We start from the raw sequence: 19,697 nt of genomic DNA on the forward strand, positions 1-19,697 counted from the left end.
AAACAAGAAGACAAAAGTAAAAAGTAAAAGATGAGCATAAGTACAAATAAATCTGCAATATAGATCAACATGACATGTAAGTTAAGTATACACAGTATACATGTTTAAGCTTATTTACAAGTTGTGATTATACAGTTTGACAGCAACAGGCAGGAATGACTTCCTGTGTCGTTCTGTGGAGCAGCGTGGGTGGATGAGTCTGTCACTGAACGAGCTGCAGAAGCTAATCAAGATGAGTGATCATGTGTAAATGCTCTCCTCTCACATCATATAAACTCACCACACGTGGTTCCTCCTCACGAACTCTCACATGGATTCAGATTGTCTTTATTGTCATTGGACGTGATTCAACGACATTTGCATTGTTAGAAACAGGATTTAGTGTTGACTGAGTCAGGATGACGGGCCTCGGCTCACTGAGGTCAGAATTAACACACGAAAACACTCTGGGTGTGCTGACCTCAGATCAGCCTCCATGTTTCACTTGTCTCTCCATGTCAGCCCCGCGCGCGCACACCTGCGTTAACTCGCGCCACTCTAGTTGCAACCATTAGCCACCAGAGCAGGGGTGTGTGTGGTTTAGTATTGATTCAAAACGAATTATGAAATATAATAATGAACACGGTTATATTTTTTGTGCAGTAAATATATGCAATATCAAAATAATTTACTAAATCCTACAAAGATTCGTTTTTTATGACAATATCTAACATTTTTAAAGTAGTAACACCCCTGCTCTGTGGTTTGCTCTGAAACCGGAAAGGTTTGTGTTTACAGCGGAGCTCCACGTTAGCATCGTCGACTTGTCGAGCAGCGAGCAGGAACTAAGTCGTGTCGTCTCAATATAAATGAACAGTTTCATATTTTTGCAGAGAAGTGTTCGGTTGACTTTGTAGCACACCGCGGATAGCATGCTACTTTGGAGGCAGAATGGCGTAGCAATGACCAGCTGGCTAACGTAGCCGAGGTTAGCCAGCCAGGCTACCTGACCGCAGCAGCAGCTAACAGCAGCGGTGCTACATCCAGTCCGGGCAGACAGGTATTCACCGGTGACAGCTTATTTGTGCGTGTTGAATGAATAACAACAGCACGCTGCAGCTTGACCCTTTAACGTCCACCTGTCCTCTGCTCGTTGGCCACAGCTCCAGGACTCAACGCGGCCATGGGTGCGGAGAGCAGCGCTGTGCGGAGCTGTATCCTGGAGGAGCCGCTGCTCACCCTGCCCTCCGGACTCACCATGTACTCAGCTCTGCTCCAGGATGGAAAGTCCGCTTCTGTGTTCGTCCACAAACGAGACAATGAAGACAAAGTCAACAAAGCTGCCAAGGTAGTTAATGCAGAAGCTTCCTTCCGGTGCCTTGTCACACTGGACGGAGCTGCCTCGCAGCAGCAGCAGTATGATGTAATAATAATAATAATAATGGATATCTGAGACAAGTCCTCATAGACGCTTAAAAACCCCCGTAGAAGTGCACCGACAGTATTACGAATGTATCGTCCTAATCTTATAAAGCAGGAACCTGTTCTCATCCTCCAGCCTCCCACCCTTCATAAATCACACTTCAAATGTTCTATGTATAAAACATAGACAAGATGTAGTTCTCAGAGGTAAATGGACTGCACGGAATTTAATCATTTGTGCCTCATACAGATCAGGTTTTCTGCAATTCTCCAGAAACTCGAGTGATACTCAGTAGAAGCTTCTACATCCGCCAAGCCCTAAGAGTCCACTCAAATACAATCAAGCTGCACCATATTTTACAAACTCATAAATATCAGTTCACTAAATGTTTTAACAAAAAAAAATAATCCTGGATCTATGCACTTGAATTTTTGGTTCTTCCCTGATCGATACATCCTCCCACCAAGTTTCTTGGTAATCCGTTCAGTAGTTTTTTGCTAATCTTTCTTACAAAAAAACTAACAAACAAATTTGGTAACAAAGCCACCAAGATATGTGCGTATGCTTTGTATAGGCTGTCTAACCAGTTCCTGCTCAATGATCCTCCACAGGAGCATGACAGTCACTGTCTTTAAAAAAAACAAAACAAATGAATACTTTAATTTCTTGCAGCACCTGAAGACCTTGAGGCACCCATGTCTGCTGCGCTTCCTGTCCTGCTCAGTGCAGGATGGTGGCATCCACCTGGTGACAGAGCGTGTGCAGCCCCTGGAGCTGCTGCTGGACAGCCTCTCCCCAGAGGAGATCTGCGCAGGCATCTTTGACCTCCTGCAGGCGCTGGTGTTTCTGCACGAGAGGGTGAGCAAAAACCATGTCTTTTAAACATGACATATCCAGGCAAAAAGGTGTAAAAGGCTGTTTAGGTGCAATACCAGATATCTGTCCGTGCTCAATTGGATACATATTTTCAATATTTGAACTCAGGTTCCACAATTTAGCTCTTTACTCACTAAAACCCAAAGTTTTTTTTCTAACAAGTTGAGTTGTCAACCCTGTGCCATTATTTCTAAAAAGTTGTTAAATACATTGTGTGACTCCTGTCTGTCATGCAGTGCATTCAGTACTGTGCAGTTGCCCACTGCCATGCAAGATCTCACAAGGCAGACAGTAATCCAATCCCTGTTTTTTTTTTTTTTTTACAATTCGGTTATATAATCAAATATAGAATATTTGATGACAGCCCAACTTCTAAGGTTGTTTTGTGTTTCTGGTCATAAGCAGTGTGACTTATAACATGTCTTCCTCTTCCACCAGGGTAAATCGAGCCATAACAACGTCTGCATTGCATCTGTATACGTCAGTGAAGATGGTCACTGGAAACTGGGAGGGATGGAGACCGTCTGCAAGTTTTCTGAAGCAACCCCAGAGGTGAGAGGTAGAATTATAACAAGTGTTATACCAAGAATCTATGTTTGACATTGTATTTTCCTTAATTAAGTTAAAAGTATCTACAGTAGATCAGACATTTGAAGATTCACTTTCCACCTTTTCCCCCATGAACTCAGTTTCTCACAAGCATCCAGAACGTGAGAGAGGCCAGCTGTGTTCCTCCAGAAGAGCAGGTAAAGAGATTAAAAGTCATGATTGACAAATAGAATATCTTCTGCTTTTGTTTACATGTTCTCATGAAACATGTTGTTGGCAGGTTGAGGGCTTTAAAATGCTTCTGGATAAACATGCTCACTCTCGAGACTGTTACTCTTTTGGAGTGATGGTGGAGATGCTCATCCCTCTCCTGAATGGCTATGGTGGGTAGAGGTGACCTCATGACCTCAAACCTCATCTTACATCATGTCACATTTGTCCAGTGTGTATTTTCTCTGCTCTTTTCAACCCCACTCCCTCCTCTGTTGTTTCCAGTGTCGCAGGAGCTGTCTGACAGTCTGGGGAAGACCCTGCAGGCAGGCCTGCTGAACTCTGACCCCTTGTGCCGACTTCCACTCAGCTCCCTGCTGACTCATGACTTTTTCAGGTTTGTGCGATCGACTTGCTGTTGTTGTACAGTATAACATTGATTTGTTTTTAACCAGTGTTTTTTTTCTATGAACAGGAACGACTTTCTGGAAGTGATGAATTTTCTCAAGAGTCTGACCCTGAAGACTGAAGAAGAAAAGAATGAATTCTTTAAGTGAGAAACAATATGCTCTTCTTGGTTTACTTATTATAAAGAGTGCTTGTTTGCTGTTTGTACATCGTGTAAATGCAAAACATAGTTTCGTAAACGTGTCATACATTATTTACCAAGGCAGTTCTTACTTTTCAACTTTCAGAATTGTATTGTGCAATATTGTAGGTCTGTTAGTGTTTTCCATATAATTCTAAGTTGAACTGTTTTCGCCAAGGATCCCTGAACATGCTGGTTGTGTATTTGTTTGTGCAGGTTTCTTTTGGACCGGGTCCAGAGTCTCCCTGAGGAGCTGACAGCTGCACGTCTTGTCCCCAAACTCCTCAACACTCTAGTTTTTGCAGAACCAATGGCTGTGAAAAGTTTCCTGCCTCATCTTCTAAGGCCAAAGACGGGTAAATTCCACTCTTGCTGCTAAAACAACTCAGACCCTCTAAAGAAGCTTTCACGTAGAATTGATGTGTAAAATTAGTGTGGATGTTGCTTAGACTTCCCCTCTTCATTTCCACCTGTGTCAACAGATTCCAGTAGTGGTGGCGGTGAAGAATGCCTGCTGTCTGTAACTCTTTACCGTAAACACGTGATCCCTCAGCTTCTCAAGCTCTACAAGGTCAAAGAGGAACACGTACGGATCGTGCTGTTGGGTCACATCCACATGTACGCAGAGTTCTTCTCACACGAAGAGCTCAAAATCCAGATCCTGCCTCAGGTGGAGTGTTGACACAGTTCCAGATATGTTATCTTGTCTGATGTGTTTAAATTACTTAAGGAGGTAAGGCTCAGAGGAGTTTCAATCAGTTGAGCATACAGACTTAAAGCAGCTAGCAAGGGAATCAGCTAGCAAACTCACTCTAAGAAATATTGATCACTATTGCTATAGTATGTAAAACATGGATTATGAAACATACAAAATGCTGGAAGGAAGCAGAGGTTGTTTTTTCATGCAAATGTAACTTGGGAAAAGGGCTGGGTTGTCACTGCTAAATGTCTGTGTGTAATTATCTCTGAGTTACATAACATCTTTTTGTTTTCCTCTGGCTGCAGGTTTTGTTGGGCATGAGAGACACCAATGACTCTCTGGTTGCCATGACGCTGCAGAGTCTGGCGGTGTTGGTGCCCTTGCTGGGAGCCCAAGTGGTGGTTGGAGGAGAGAGAACCAAGGTCTTTAAACGCACCACACCCAACTTCACCAAGTCTACAGAGGTCACTCCTGAAAGTAAGCAGCACAGGGCCTAATACTGACATTTACAATGAAGGTCGATACATCACTGACATTGAAATTTGTGGCCACATGTTTTGTTCATCTGCAGTTGTTGAGGTTGCAAGAGACTAACATCAAAAAAACATAGACATTCAGTCAAAAACTCTGTGGGAAAACTGGTGGATCAATAAAATTCCCCTTAAAGGATTTGTTTGCTGTTTTGAGCACGAGGCTCTTCTTCAAATGACACTGGCAAATAAATCCTGTGACAGGAGCTATAGGTGTGCTAACCTTTTATTTTTCAAACATTTTTGTGGCAAGAGAATAACCCATACATTTTCCTCAGGCATGGTTTGGGTGAACTAGTCAGACACCTACTAGTTCAAGTTCTATGATCCTGCATCTCATCAAAACAAGATATCAAGAAAAGTCAGTCGGAAGTGACGTATAAAATAATCCTAGATTTGTAACTGGTTTAATAAGTTGATATAAGTGTTGCATTATATATCTGATCAAAACCAAATAAAATGTCAAACTTGTAAATAACTGGCCGCAGGAAGACCATTGCAGCTGTAAGGCATGAGGAAGCACAAAGGATTGGGATGGTCACTCTGCCATACATGAGTCATTGCTCACCTCAATACTTCAAGAAACAGGTTTTTCAAAATGGAACAGTTCAGATTAGAGAATCTGGTTTTGGCCGATTAGACATCACATTACTGTACATACAAACTGCTCAAGGGCTTAAAAACTCCAAGTCGAATACTATAATGTGAGAAGGATCTGCATACTTGACAAATCATGTATGAATTTAGTCAACTCTAAACTTTCTTATTTTTGTTTTAGCTTCTCCTGTCCATGTGGTTGGAGGTTCCCACCCTCAGCTGGCCCAACCCCCCAAAGTCTTGAATTTATTCTCCCGACCGCCAGGGACTGAAGGCCTGGTGCTCGAAAATATGGGTAGTTTAGCCGAGAGGAAAGAGCCTCCAAGAAGTTTCCCCCTGGTGCCAAAAGCAGGTATAACATCACCCTTATTACGAATCCTTTCAACAGTTTGACATCATTGTTCGTGGAACTCAGTCTCTGTGTTGTGTGTTTCAGACGTGAGTAGACCGATGTCTCTACCTTTGAATGGCCTTCATCAGGACAGTGTGATAAAGCCATTGTCATACAGCCCAGAGCAGCCAGACAGCCCAGAGCAGCCAGACAGCCCAGAGCAGCCAGACAGCCCAGAGCAGCCAGACAGACCTGAAGGCCCAGTGGAAGACTGGCCTGACTGGAGTGACACTGAAGAGAGCAAGAGAACTGGACAGTCAGTCCAGATCCACATTCAGGCCTCAGAGAGAGCAGATCCAGTCCAGCTACTCTCACACCGCAACACTGAGGAGCCATGGGATGACTTTGAGGACACTGAACCTACCTCTGATCTCTCCCCTACTGCTCCTTCAGGAGACCCTGTTATACTCACACCACCCAGAGGGGGCACAACTGCTTCACCTGTCAAACACGCTCCAGGAGCATCAAGACTGGGATCCTCCAAACCTCTCAAACTGACCTCAGCACTGCGACAATCAACACAGAGCAAGATCGCTTCCTCGTGGGACGACGGCTGGGCTCAAGAGGAGATGGACTCCACCCTTAACCCCAAACCTACAGAGGCACTAAAGAATCATGGGACGGGAGGTTTGGGGGATGAGTTCACCATTAAGGTGAAGAAAAAGGTCAAACAGGACCCAGAGCTGGATTTGTTTGCTGATATGGTCCCAGACATTAAGCTGTCTTCTCCAGCTGTGATTTCACTGGGAGAAAGCAGTGTGAGTGACGCTGGACTGTCGGCGTCCTCAGAAAACTCTAAATTGTTGCAGGTTGACTCACTGATCGACACTGTAACGCTCACTGCCAAGTTTGCAGCTACCAACCTGACAGAGGTGAGCATCTTAGACAAATGAACAGGTTTAACAGCTGTGTTTTTGTACACAATATAAGGAATGCTACAATCAAACATCATCTAGAGCATTTTATGATTTTAGAGGTAGAAAAAGTTTCTGGTCCTTTCCAAGAACAGATGGAAAACACAACGTGGTGGAGATAAGTCACCAAGAGTAGAATTCTACCTCAGTAACTAGTAATGTGTAATATTCCTGTTTTTTTTGTCGTCGTTTTTTTATGAAGAACAGTTAGAATGTTCATTACTTTCAGTACAAGAGCAAAGGTGGTTGGTGATTGATCATTATTACAGCAAATTAGAATTAACTGGAAGCAGTTTGAATTATTTAAGAGCCAAAAACCTGATTGTTTTTCAAAAAAAAACTGAGCATTTAAAAACTCACCTCTCATTGATGATTGTTCCTAGTTTCCATTTATTTATTTATTTATTTATTCTTTTTTCTGTCAAAAGATGGAAACAGATGGCTGGGGCGATGGAGATGACCTGAACTGGGAGGATGAGAATGCCTGGTGATGACATCTCCAACCTTTTTTTTTTTTTTTTTATCTGCAGCAAAAGACTTGATAACTGGAAAAACCTCCATCTCTAGAAGCGACCACTTCACAGCCAACTGATCCAGTTCTCATTTAACATGATGCAGTCAGAATAAAAAATGAATGGGATGGACTGAGCCCTTTTTATCCTGTTTTCTTGGTTCTTACTTTTATTCTCAGTATGTTCATTAAGCTAATTTTCTTCTGAACTGGAAGGATCATCTGCTGATCAGATGTCAGATTTGGACAAATGAAGCCACTTTTAATTTTGCCAACTGATATGTCACCTGGAAATGAATGAAGATCTTAGTCAGAGGTGAATATTATCCTGTTTTCTGCATCTTTAATTTTAATTTTATTTTTAAATGTGCCAATTTCACTACTGGCATTGAGATCTAGAAATGCTTTTGGGAAGTTGTCCAGAGTGGGTTGGGTTTGATTTGCACTTTGAATGAATGTGGAATAGGAATGAGATAATTTATTAGCAGTTTTGGGTTATGGTGAAATAAAGACTTTACTGAATCGGATATGTCCCTGTTCTGTTCGATGTTCGAAACAGAAGTTTCCCACTGACCTATTCTCAGGCAGTGAAGACTTAAACTTTCTTCCGGGTAAAAATAAATCAATGCTTTGTATTCAAACAAGTTTAATAAACATCATATAATACAAGACTGACAGTTGCGTCAAGTGTAAGAAAAAATACTTTCAGTAGCAGTAATACAAACAGAGCTTATGATACAGATCATAAATAATCTGGGAATGTTACACTGTTGTGTGCCCGGCTGTACTGATGTGGGTTATGAGGGTCTGTAGTTCCTGCAGTTTGGTTTCCAGCCACTGTGGTGGCGCTGTAGCATTGGCTTTGTCCTCGATGAGAGCCTGAAGGGCTTTTAAAGCACTCTCTGCTGTCTGGATGTAGCGGCTGTACTCCTCCGCACTCGTCTCCTGCCGAGCTCTCTTGGGACGCGGCTGAGAGGCAGGAATGATTACAAAATATTTATTTACATCAGACATGTCTTACTTGACTTGCTTGACTTGCTGGGCATGAAATTATACTGTACATTCTTCAGGCGCAGACCCAGACACAACTTTGAATGCACTAAATGAACATTGTGGTTTACACATTCCATCTTTGGAGGTGAAGACTACAAGCAATCCTACGAGCTGCTTCCACTTATTCACTTCTTCTACTGTCATAATGCTGTTTCAACTTCCTGCAATTGGTCCAGAAGTCTGAACTATCCAAAAGTGTTTCACATAAACGAAAACCATGGTTCAGTTAAATCTGGACTGTGAGCTTGGTCTGAGGCACAGTTCACACCTGTTATTTTGGTTCAGACTAAACTGAAAAATCTGAAGGTCCAAGTCAAACTAAGTAGGTGTAGATGAAGTGTCCTTAAAGGGATAGTTCACCAAAAAATTTAAATTCACTTGTGTACTCACCACGATGTCGGCAGAGAGGTGGGTGTAGTTTGAGTCCACGAAACACTTCAGGAGTGAACCTCGTCGGAAGATATCAGCTGATTTAAATGACCTCATTTCAAGTCGATATGAATGTTGGGGCTTGCTGAAACTTGGGTGACACCACACGAGCAGTATGGAGGCATGTTATGTTTTTTTTGTTTTATTACATGTGGAGCTTTGGTAACTAGTTACTTGAATTGTATTCTGCTCTGACACTGTTTACGCCTGAGACTCCAGAAGTGTTTTGTGGACTCAAACACTTCACTCACCCCTCATAGTGGTGAGTAGATAATGAGTGATTTTTTCATTTCTGGGTGAACTATCCACTTAATGATGCTACTGACCTCTGATTCTGCAGCTGCTTCTTCAGCCTGTTTGTTACAAACGTTTTCTTTGTTGTTCTCAAGCTTCTTATTGTGTTGCTCAATTTGTGACGTCTCCATCTTGAGCCTCTGTAGCCGTGACTCAGCATCTTCCTGTGCATTCACAGTCTACAAGAAAATATTCATTAAGAAGTGTCCATTTTATTTCAGGGGGGCATTCCATCACAATGTATTAGGATCCCTTACCTTGCTAAGATAATTCACCACCTTGGTCTTTGTTTCTTCTACATTCAGACTCTGAGAAATTACTTCCTCATGGTTTGTGACCTAAAATATCGGAAGGACAAATTCAAATGATGTTACTGTTCACAGCACTAAATCCAAATCATTATTAGCGTCATCTTGTACCTCTGCAAATTGAGAAAAGGCCTCCAGTGCATGCTGATGTAGCAGCCAGGACTTGTCAGCCAGCAGGACGCCGAACAGGCTGCTCAGCCTCGGCAGAATTTGACTCTGAGGGGGAAAAAGACTTTCATGTGAATATTCAGGTGAGGTGAAAATATTCTGTAAGGTACAATTTGAACTATTGATTATTATTATTATTCCCTTTTTCATATAAGATTGTTCTTTTAATTTATCAACAGGAAGCATTTATTTCATGAAGGAATCAAAGACAAGAGTAATTTAATCAAAATTAAATGATTTACATTATTGTTTGACATATAACCTCTTGAACCCTGATTTTTAAAACATGGTCAGCAGCGTTTAGAGCAACTTCTAATGAGAACAACAGTAAAATAGTGAGGTTGATTTTTTCATTGCTTTCATTGTCATTAGTTAAGAGTAAAGAAAACCTACACCATCTATTTAATTGAAACTTGGTGGCAGGATGGAGTGTGGAGGAAAGAACGCATTAACTTAAGCAGTGGATTCGATTAAGGGGGCAGATCCAGGATTTGATTTTCTCTGTCTTTAACATTGCAGGATAGGGCCTTTTTTGACACTTTTATAAAATCCTTAAGAAGTAATGCAAGTAATAAGAATTATTATTATTAAAACATATTTGGGGGATTATTATCTATGAGTGTGGGAAATTTGAGGCGGCTTATTTCAATTTAAGGGGGCTGGTGGGCCTTGTCGGAGGTATGCACTCTACTGATACTAGTCCTTCTAGTTTGCCTAGAGCGACCATTGGTGTTAGTTGCATGTAAGTAAAACAGTAAAATACTCATTCACAAATCCTCTGGTTTCAGTACCTGAATGTCAGGAGGAACAAAGATCTTCCCCAGAGAGCCGAGGAACTCTAGAACAGCCAGCAGCAGCTGCTCGGCCCACTTCTGAGACGCCAGAGCATCCACACACAACAGGGCCTGGGACACACACACACACACAGATGTCAGTCAACAGAAGTTTTTCTCCGTTCTTCTTTTGAAGAATGTGAACTATAAAACTATCAGTATACCTGGCAAACGATCTGAGGTTCCAAGTTTTTCACTAATTTGGCCGATATGGACAGGAGCAGCTGCAGAGTACACAGGAGCACAGGGTGGGTCTGCACCTGGAGTGTGACAGAGAATAGTCATTATAATTGTGCATTTACACTTGATCTGTGTGTGTGTGTGTGTGTGTGTGTGTGTGTGTGTGTGTGTGTGTGTGTGTGTGTGTGTGTGTGTGTGTGTGTGTGTGTGTGTGTGTGTGTGTGTGTGTGTGTGTGTGTGTGTGTGTGTTTTGGGGTCTCACCTGATCTGAACTCATGCGTAACCAGAGCTGTGTGACTATCCTCATCACAGACAACACAGACTGTTCCTCAGGAGACGACAGCCCTTGAACCACAACAAGGAGGGATAACAGCACCACGTTCTGGAGACAGGAGGGATTTCGTAAATACCTACTTTGCAGGATGAAAGCCTGTCAGCAGAGATTGCGTGCAGCCCTCTCCGCAGCTCTCAAAGTATTATCAGTATACAGAAGCTAATGGATGTATGGATGTGCAGGAATCATTTTATGCTTCTTTATATGGACCTGCACTCCATCTTAGATTCCATATTCCATATCTGAGGTCATCCTCACCACTTGGTGCACTTGTCCAAGTTTGTATCCTCCATTTTGCCAGTCAGTCAGAGCTTTCTGAGCCATGCTAATAATGTCAGTCTCTACACGGTGACGGACATCTTGTGAAAGAGCTCTGGGGAGGACATGACGCCACACTGGTAGGTTTACCTCCTCAGAGGGTGGGAAACGTGTCACCAACTCCATCTATGGAAAAAGAAACACTTTGGATTCAAAATAAAAGCAAACATGTCATATTAAGATTATGATCTTGCACAGTTCAGTGTTATTTTAGATGTCCAAGAGCACTAGTGCAGGAAGTTAGGAACCCTATTGTTTTTTCAGATTATTATTCCCATTGACTCTTTGCAAGTTAACCTACCTGCTTTTCCACACCGACCTTTATCAACTCATCCAAACCTTTTCAGTGTGAATCTTCCACACGACAAGCTTGCAAAAAGCCGTTAAAAAATTGGATTTGTCAAACTGTTTTTGAGAAATAAACAAATAAATTGTAACTGTGTGGTTTTAGTGAATTTTTACAGAAAAATATCTAAAATTAGTTGTACATTGGGTTTCAAACCTGGTGGTGTGGTGTCATAAGGAAAACCATGCGTTTAAGCAGCAGGCCCATGTGGAACGCCTGGTAACACTCAGCAGGGCATGTTTTTACCTGGAGGAGAAGAGGGAGGACAGAGAGGAGGTCAGCGTCAGTGTGAGTGTCGGTGTGAAGGCTCAGGTGGAGGAGAATCACCAGGACGTCAGGGTAGAAGAAAGGTGAAGAACTGAAGCAGAGGGACGTGTATGGAAATCAGTGGGATCCAGGTTAACCTGATGATGTTATGGCCAAACAGGTTATAAAAAGGTGTCAGTCACTGAGATCCCACAAACACTAATTGTCACCTCTGTTGGAGTGCCACAGAAAACAGCGAAGACCCCATACTAATCCATAAACCTACAGAGAGACGAGCAGAATTTGGATTTATTTCAGAAAGGTCTCAGGTAGAGGTCATAGATGGTGGTTTCTACCCAGGATGGTGGAGACTAGGAATTTAAATTTGGGATTTGATTCTGTAAAGTACAGCATGTCTGAAAAATATAAAAAGTGATTTTGAGAGTTTAATGAGTATCTATATGATTCCTGTCTGAACTCCAGGGAACTCCTGACATTAACCAGTGGGCTGAATGTGAGAACTCAAATGTCAGAAGCAGTTATAGACATTCGCCCGTGTTTCTCCTCCCAGCCCCCTAGTAAAAGCTCTGGATAATGAAACCAGGTGAGAATAAAGCAGGAGATTCTCTATGTCCATGCTGGATACAAAAACATTTGATTTCCGCAGCAGAATGTATATGTTAAGTCCTTTCTCCATTCTCTGGAGTTAATGTGTGCTTTTTTTTGGACCCACCAGCTGAGCAATGAGGAGGACATGATGTAGACAAAGTTCTGCTGTCCCATACCTGATTACAGAGAAAGAAAGAAACCAGCAATCAATATTTTACACAAATAAAGCTGCAATAGTTCTCTAGGGCAGAAAATAGCCCTTATTTTTTAAATATTTGAACACATCCTTAAGGAGTCTAAAAAATTCCGACCAGTCACACTGGTAAAGGAAAACTCCCAGTTAGACATGATGAATAGTGGGAATTGAATGACACCTCACTCTCACCGTGCTGTGAAGCACCACACATCAGTTGCTAGTAAAGCTGTCTGTGTATCAACCTGCAGGACCCCATCAACCAAGCAGCGCTCCTAACAAAAAAACAAAGATAAAGGAGAAGGAAGGGGAAGAGGTAGAGCAGGAAAGTCAAACAAAACCAAGTTTATTTTAAAATGAATTTAATATGCACACAAGAAAAGAAAACATGATTAAATGAAGGGAATCCCCTGATACAAAACACAGCCAAGTATTAGGTCAGGGGGTCATTAAAGTGAGAAATGACTAAAAATTCAACAGACTTGATTTTTGAAATAAAAATCTTGCATACTTAAGAAAGTTTTCAGACAACAAACTACATTCCTATTTGTATTTTCTAACAGGAAAAAAAAGTTTGATTGTTATGCCTGTTGAAGGGAGAAGATGATGGAAATGATTCCTGAACTATGATGAATCTAATCACTTAGTTCAACTTCAGGAATGTCTCAAGAACATCAAGGCCTGGATGACCCAAAACTTCTTACTTCTAAATTCAGACAAAACTGTGGAACCAGCTCCCACTCTGGGTTCGGGAGGCAGACACCATCTCGGCATTTAAAGTTAAACTTAAAACGTTCGTTTTTGATACAGCCTATAGTTAGTTCTAGATCAGGTGAATCCTGAACCATCTCTTAGTTATGCTGCTATAGGTCTAGACTGCTGGGGGAACTCCCTTCATGCACTGAGCACTTCTCCACTTCTCTCTGCCCCCCCCCACACTCATTTATTTATTTTAATACATGTCAATAACTATGTTTCTTTTTTCTCCCATTGTCCCTCTCTCTCTTTCTCTCTCTCATTGCAGATATCTCTGACCACGGAACTGCAGGAGAACAACTATTACTATTATTAACAACACTTCAGTAATTAATAATTATATGAATTGTGACAGTTATCAATAATAATCAATAACTCTTTACACTGTTATTGTTTGAAACAAGTGTTCCCGGTCTCTCTCACCTCTCTTTCTACCCCTCCCCAATATCTCTCTCTCTTCTCTCCCCTCTTTTCAACCCATCTCTCCTCTCCTCCCCTTTTTTCTTTGTTTACCCCAACCAGTCGAGGCAGATAACCGCCCACATTGAGCCTGGTTCTGCTATAGGTTTTAAGGTCTTGACCTTCTATGTAAAGTTACCTGAAATAATGAATATTATGGTTTTGTGCTATACAAATAAAATTGAATTGAACTGAACTAAAACATACATCATTTTTGGTATGTGCTACTCTGAACTCTGGCACCTTTTTTCATGACTGCTTCAGACAAAGATGGATTATGGTTGTGTGCAGAACTCACCAGTGTAGGGAAGTAAACTGGAGGAAGTGCAGCCACACTGGCACAGAGGTGCACGCAGATGTGGTGGTGCAGAGTGACCTGGTTCTGGGCCTGACCTCTCATCATCACCCCTGGCAAGAGCACTGGTGCCTTACGCTCAGTGTAGCAACGACAGAAACTAGTGAACAAGGCCTTGTAGAGAGGAAGCCTGGAGACAAAGGGGATGGAAATATGTTTTTAATTGTTTTGGGTATCAAGCTAGTGTAAAAAGGAAAAGAGACAATGCTCCTGTCACACTGAAACTTGAAATACATTTGCTCTAAATTATATATCTGGGTATCTTTACAATCTTCAGTCTGTCTATCTGTATAAGGCTAGTCCGTGTGTGATGTAAATATCATGAAAATAATTCACATAATTAGTATGATTAAACAACTAATTCTAACGTTAATAGACTGATCCATCGCCAACCAATATCCCTCCTGAAAGTAAAAGGTTAGAGCTGGTTGCAACAGGCTTGAAATCTAAACGCTGAGCCCTACATTAAATCAGGTAATGAAAACAAACAAATAAAATCTTGTATTACCTGGGTGTCTCTTCTGAGAACTGGCTGCCAGTGTACCAAAGCTGCAGCACCTCTTCTGGCTGGGAGGCCAGCTGACCCAAGACGTTCACCAGCAAAAGACAGTGAGGAAGCTCATGTTCGGGACTTAACCCTGCAGACCAATGAGACAAGGATCATTCTCTGGGTGTTAGTGTCTGCAGTCAGAAACATGATGTCTACTTTCCTTTCAGTAACAACATGTAGTCAGCATTTTCTCCTAAGATGCCTCAATTTAATAAATATACAAACTGAATGTTTTTCTTCAATAGATTTTAAGTAAGTGTCTTGCAGGCCCATCAAGGTGTGTGAGACACTCCATGAGATTTATAAAACTGTAACTGTATTATATTAGTAATGTGCAGATGCAACAATATTTTTACTTTAAACGCATACATTAATGCTGTATGTAGTATACACACACACTAGTGAAATGACAAGATGAAATATACTCACTATCACCATTAAAAATATTAACATAAAGAGCAAAATTACTCATATTTTTGGTGACTTATCTTTGATTTTGCTTTATCACCTTTGTTAACTATTATTAGTTTATTTAAAAGGGAAAGAGAACACTAATGTGTGACAAAAATCACCTCAACAGTTGATATAATATGAAATAAAATAAAACTGAAATAAAGCTGAAATGTAGAATTGTAAAATGTGCACCACATTTTATTGAGCTTTAGCCTTTTGACACGTTAGTTTAAGTCTAGCTAGTTTTGGTCATATTTGTGTAGTTGCCATGGTTGCAGGTGTCTCTGATAAGGTGTCTATGTCACCCTGCTTTGATTCAGGAAATCCCAAGCATTTCCAGACTAAACAAACAGAACCACCTTCCCTCGGGTAAAGGTTGCAGATAAATCATTCAGTAGATAAATGTCTGAGTAACTGTTCTTATATGATTGTACTTGGTTTAGTTTGAGAGGAGATGCTGTATTGTTTTATAACCTGGAACTCACTGAGAGAAACACTGAAGACAGTCGACTGTAGATACTTGAAGGCAAAAATGCTTGATGTCCTCAATTTAACTTTTCTTGAACGACCATTCACAATAAACAGGATATACTTACTGTGTAACTCTACCAAAATACTGCACAACATTATACACATTGAATATTCTTCGTGTAATCATGGGAAATGCTTACACTACAACATAAATTAAATTAAACGTTAAGTTTAAACTCACCCAGGTCTTGTCGGAGGACAACTTCCGAGAACGGCCTTAAAGGCAGCAGCTGGAGCAGGAGGGCATCCATGGGAACCAGAGCGACTGCATTCAGCTCCTCGGATAGAGCCTTGGGCAGCGATGGAGCACACAAGCTGGGAGGGAACTTACTGAAACAGCCACATTAGAAAGTTTCTAAAAACCTCAATATTGTCAAGTCAAAGGATAAATTGGGATCTCACTCTGCTTCTTAAAACCACACGTACCTAATGATTTGGAGGTAGAGTTGGTAAAAGTAGCTGCAATACTTTGTGAGAAAACATTTAAATTCCTGTTAAAAAAAAAAGAAATATCGGATATAAATTCCATATAACATCACACTCATAGACATGGCACAATGCAATTATTGAGCCAAGAAAGCTGCAAAAGATTAATACCTTTATGTAATGAACCAATGTGTTCGCAAAAAATCTGCACATCTTTGCAGATTTCTGGAACAACTTGTATTCAGGGCTTTGTGTTGCTTCCTAAGACAAAAGGTGACAAAGATTAAGTACACTAAACAACACGGGAAATATACATCATTATTTCTAAACATAGGATACTGAAAATACTAAATGGGACAGAAACATACCCCACTGTCACAATCATATTAGTTCAGTAAAGACAAATATATATTTTATTGTACCTGGGAAAACCACATTTACATTTATTACAAGAAAAGCAAGGAAGAGATCTGTATAAAAGCTGCTACAAAAGTGTAAATTCACATTATGTGTTTATTTCTTTCATACCTGTAGACCAGCATGTTGTATCTGTTCAGCCAACTCCACAGAGTTGTGGAAGGAGGTCAACAAGTTGTCACACAGAGTGGTGCTGATGTCACCATGATGCAGATGTTCCTCCACCAATGACCGGTACTTCAGACTCTGTCTGATCAAAGTAATGACCATTTAAAAAAGGAAAAAAAGAACGAACCTAAACTCTGATCAATCTAATATGACAGATGATATTACATAAAGAAAAAACATGGGGGTAAACATGTGCATCTACTCTACTGACTTGATGAGGAATTTCCATGTGTTTGCATGCAGAGCAACGTCCAGGTTGGCGATAATAGAGCAGATATCCAGCAGGTTGTGAATCACTGAGGAAGATGACACAAATGTTCAGCGAACTTAAGGCTGCATTCAAGATATACAAGTACAATAACGGAGAGGCTGAATAATAAGTGTGGCAGTGAAACACACATACATTTAGTGTATATGCACAAAGACACACCTTTAACGATGTCAGAGATCTCCTCCTCTGAGGCACTGCTGTCGAGAGAGACCCTGTCCAACAGCTCCAACAGACCCTTCTGAAGGGAGTAAGCCTCCTTGAAGAGTCCCTGCAGCAGGTCAGCCACCAGGGACAGACGGCCACAGTAAACCACCTCACTCTCCTGTGAACACCAAGAAATACATTTACAGGTTTGTGTCATAAATTAACAAATATTGAAATCAGTCATTACTTACTAGATATCATATAGATTATGATATAATTATCTTTTGATACCAGACAAAACTTTCTGCCATAATTATAGTAGCTACAACACAGTGTATTTTAAAATACGTGATACCGGTTTGCAATGATGATCTGCCAAGATTTGTAATGTTCTCATTACAGCCACAGTAGAACTGAACAAACCGACCTTGCAGTGTTGAAAGGTTTCCCTCAGGATCTTCAGGATACAAGTAGGTAAGGAACGGATAGATTCCAGGTCAGGAGCCTCCTCGAATGAGCCAACATGACGCACGCACGTGGATAGTGCATCAATTAACTGCATCATTGCCTGAAGCAGACAAACAGGATCTTGTCAAAAATATTGCTTAGGAGTGAGGTGAGAGCAACCTTTTGTAGATAATGTACTGTACATCGTACACAGCTTAAACCTTCGAGGTACTAATTGATGAACAAAGAAATCAGCGATCATGATAATAGCTATAATAATAGTACCTGAAGAATTCTCCTTAGTAAGGCACACAGTTCAGTGTTTTGACTGGACAGCTCTCCAACTTGGTCTGAGATTTCTTTCATCATGCTGTCAAACACTGCCACAGCCTGCAGATATTTCATATAAAGGACAGACAGACAGATATATATTATATAAAACAGATTGATATTTTGGCCCAGAGTATAATTTAAACTAGGGACTCTTCACAGGAGGTGCAGTCACCGATTTCACAAACACTAGTTAAGGTATTATAAACCTAGATCCTGAAGGTAACAGGCTGTTTACCTGAGGTAGAATCTTAGAGAAGCACTCGTCCTCCAGCTCCGACAAACCCATATGTGGAAGGAACATGTCTGTGATTATCTTCAGAATACCTGAAGGGAATGAGATGTTATTAACACATTTCTAAGTTAATCACAAATATCACAAACGGCACAAAATAAGGGGTTTTGTAATTACTAATCTTACAGTGAAGAAACTTACGTATGTGATCATCCCAGCTCTCAGATTTGAGCTGCAGGGAGTGGAAACAGTCAAGGAACACTAAGGCATTACTGCAAATGATTTACCCTTCAAATGTCAGGATTGTAAATGTAGTAGAAAAAGAGAAGACATGTGAAAGTGAGGAAAAGTTTCAACAGGAAAAAAACTTAACAAACTGAAGAGTTTTGTATTAAGTGTAGGTCTTTAGTTCTGTTGATGTGACGTATTTTAACCGGACCCCTAATCCCAAATGATTTTGTTCATGCTTTACCAAATTTTAAAACTTTACAGGATGTAGAAATCACTGGAGTCCCCATACAGACGGCATCTGAATGGATCTTTAAAAGGTGATGATGCAGATAAATGTAGTTTTGAACAGGATATGTTGAGTTTGGGCAGAACAGCCTTGAGCTCCTGGCGGCATGTTTCCTGACTCCACTGCACCACCTCGTCCAGGAGAGACGTGTTGGTCTGGGACATGATGACAGCTCAGGAGCGCTGTCCTCAACACAGAAGGTTAAACAACAAGTCAGTCACACGAAGATAAAACGACATTTCAGCAGCTCATGATTATAACCTGCCGCTGTTAGCAAGGAGCCTGGCGTTAGCTTGAGTTTGTTGCGTATGATTCGCTAAAACACTTAACGCTGGCGTGTTGATAATGGGATTATATATTAAATATGTTAGTTCTTACCATACACGTAAGACCGTATCTTCAGTTCATGTGAGTTATTTTGTCTTAAACGTCGCCATTGTTGTTTTGTAATCGACTAAACTGCAGAAATAAACAAACCGCGCGCTGAAGTTTGAGTCGGATGTGACGTCGTATCCAAAGTTCTCAGCTACGGTGGCCCTGAGGTGCAAATCTGAAAACACAGTATCAAGAAAGAAAACCCAACGATGAATCCCAGAACACTAGAGTAATGTAAGGAAACACAAAGACAAATGATTAACCACAACAACAAAACACAAAACACTAGAGTAATGTAAGGAAACACAAAGACAAATGATTAACCACAACAACAAAACACAAGATCAATATAAGAAAACACACAGACAAATGATTAACCACAACAACAAATCACAAAGACAAACTAAAAGGGTCCTCACAGAGTACATATCTCCACCAGGACCCAGCAGTCCCCCTATGAAATCATAAATGAATCAATTACAACAGCTGAGGCTCAGTTACAATGATATTAAAACTTCAATATTGTTAAGAAACACTGGATTACACTGCAGTGCCACTTGTTTTTATTGACCTCAGCTGAGTTTCTTTCATCATGCACGTGTAACATGGAACAACACCCACAATAATCTTAAATTCAACACATTTTATCCTTAGAGAATTTAAGTTTCTAATCTCACTTTATT

General features: G+C 40.9%; 2 protein-coding genes across 5 annotated transcripts; one reads left to right on the forward strand and one right to left on the reverse strand.

Moving 5' to 3' along the window:
- Window positions 1-752: 752 nt before the first annotated feature.
- Window positions 753-7,796, forward strand: scyl3 (SCY1-like, kinase-like 3). Its single transcript, XM_020081123.2, has 14 exons — window positions 753-1,039; window positions 1,143-1,327; window positions 2,075-2,260; window positions 2,717-2,830; window positions 2,968-3,024; window positions 3,108-3,210; window positions 3,323-3,434; window positions 3,513-3,590; window positions 3,843-3,982; window positions 4,109-4,296; window positions 4,632-4,803; window positions 5,635-5,805; window positions 5,890-6,716; window positions 7,187-7,796. Exons 2-14 carry the CDS (start codon window positions 1,163-1,165, stop codon window positions 7,247-7,249), a joined length of 2,376 nt encoding a protein of 791 aa, XP_019936682.2. The 5' UTR covers window positions 753-1,039; window positions 1,143-1,162; the 3' UTR covers window positions 7,250-7,796.
- Window positions 7,797-7,898: 102 nt separating this feature from the next.
- On the reverse strand, window positions 7,899-19,245 carry firrm (fignl1 interacting regulator of recombination and mitosis). Of its 4 annotated transcripts, none has more exons than XM_020081120.2 (25): window positions 19,018-19,245; window positions 18,708-18,821; window positions 18,324-18,363; window positions 18,126-18,214; window positions 17,843-17,947; window positions 17,538-17,678; window positions 17,126-17,288; window positions 16,907-16,991; window positions 16,639-16,777; window positions 16,282-16,371; window positions 16,111-16,175; window positions 15,866-16,014; window positions 14,659-14,788; window positions 14,094-14,280; window positions 12,773-12,855; window positions 12,512-12,563; window positions 11,689-11,778; window positions 11,127-11,312; window positions 10,797-10,916; window positions 10,519-10,614; window positions 10,313-10,426; window positions 9,465-9,569; window positions 9,303-9,383; window positions 9,078-9,224; window positions 7,899-8,238 (listed from the first exon to the last, which is right to left on the reverse strand). In XM_020081120.2, exons 2-25 carry the CDS (start codon window positions 18,801-18,803, stop codon window positions 8,032-8,034), a joined length of 2,760 nt encoding a protein of 919 aa, XP_019936679.2. In that variant the 5' UTR covers window positions 18,804-18,821; window positions 19,018-19,245; the 3' UTR covers window positions 7,899-8,031. The 4 variants fall into 4 exon arrangements, with proteins under 4 accessions (XP_019936679.2, XP_069378249.1, XP_019936681.2 ...); XM_069522148.1 differs by having other exon boundaries at window positions 18,324-18,410; window positions 18,595-18,821; XM_020081122.2 differs by having other exon boundaries at window positions 19,117-19,202.
- Window positions 19,246-19,697: the final 452 nt, after the last annotated feature.

Source organism: Paralichthys olivaceus, chromosome 3 (genome assembly GCF_024713975.1).
Source record: "Paralichthys olivaceus isolate ysfri-2021 chromosome 3, ASM2471397v2, whole genome shotgun sequence".
Lineage (NCBI taxonomy): Eukaryota > Metazoa > Chordata > Actinopteri > Pleuronectiformes > Paralichthyidae > Paralichthys > Paralichthys olivaceus.

Coding starts and splice junctions, on each gene's coding strand:
- scyl3 (XM_020081123.2), top strand. CDS start 1,163: ATGGGTGCGGAGAGCAGCGCTGTGCGGAGCTGTATCCTGGAGGAGCCG. Junction 2,261..2,716: donor TGGTGTTTCTGCACGAGAGG/GTGAGCAAAAAC, acceptor CTCTTCCACCAG/GGTAAATCGAGCCATAACAA. Junction 3,983..4,108: donor TCTTCTAAGGCCAAAGACGG/GTAAATTCCACT, acceptor CTGTGTCAACAG/ATTCCAGTAGTGGTGGCGGT.
- firrm (XM_020081120.2), bottom strand. CDS start 18,803: ATGTCCCAGACCAACACGTCTCTCCTGGACGAGGTGGTGCAGTGGAGT. Junction 17,289..17,537: donor AAACCTTTCAACACTGCAAG/GTCGGTTTGTTC, acceptor TGGTGTTCACAG/GAGAGTGAGGTGGTTTACTG. Junction 11,779..12,511: donor TCCTCCTCATTGCTCAGCTG/GTGGGTCCAAAA, acceptor CTTCTCCTCCAG/GTAAAAACATGCCCTGCTGA.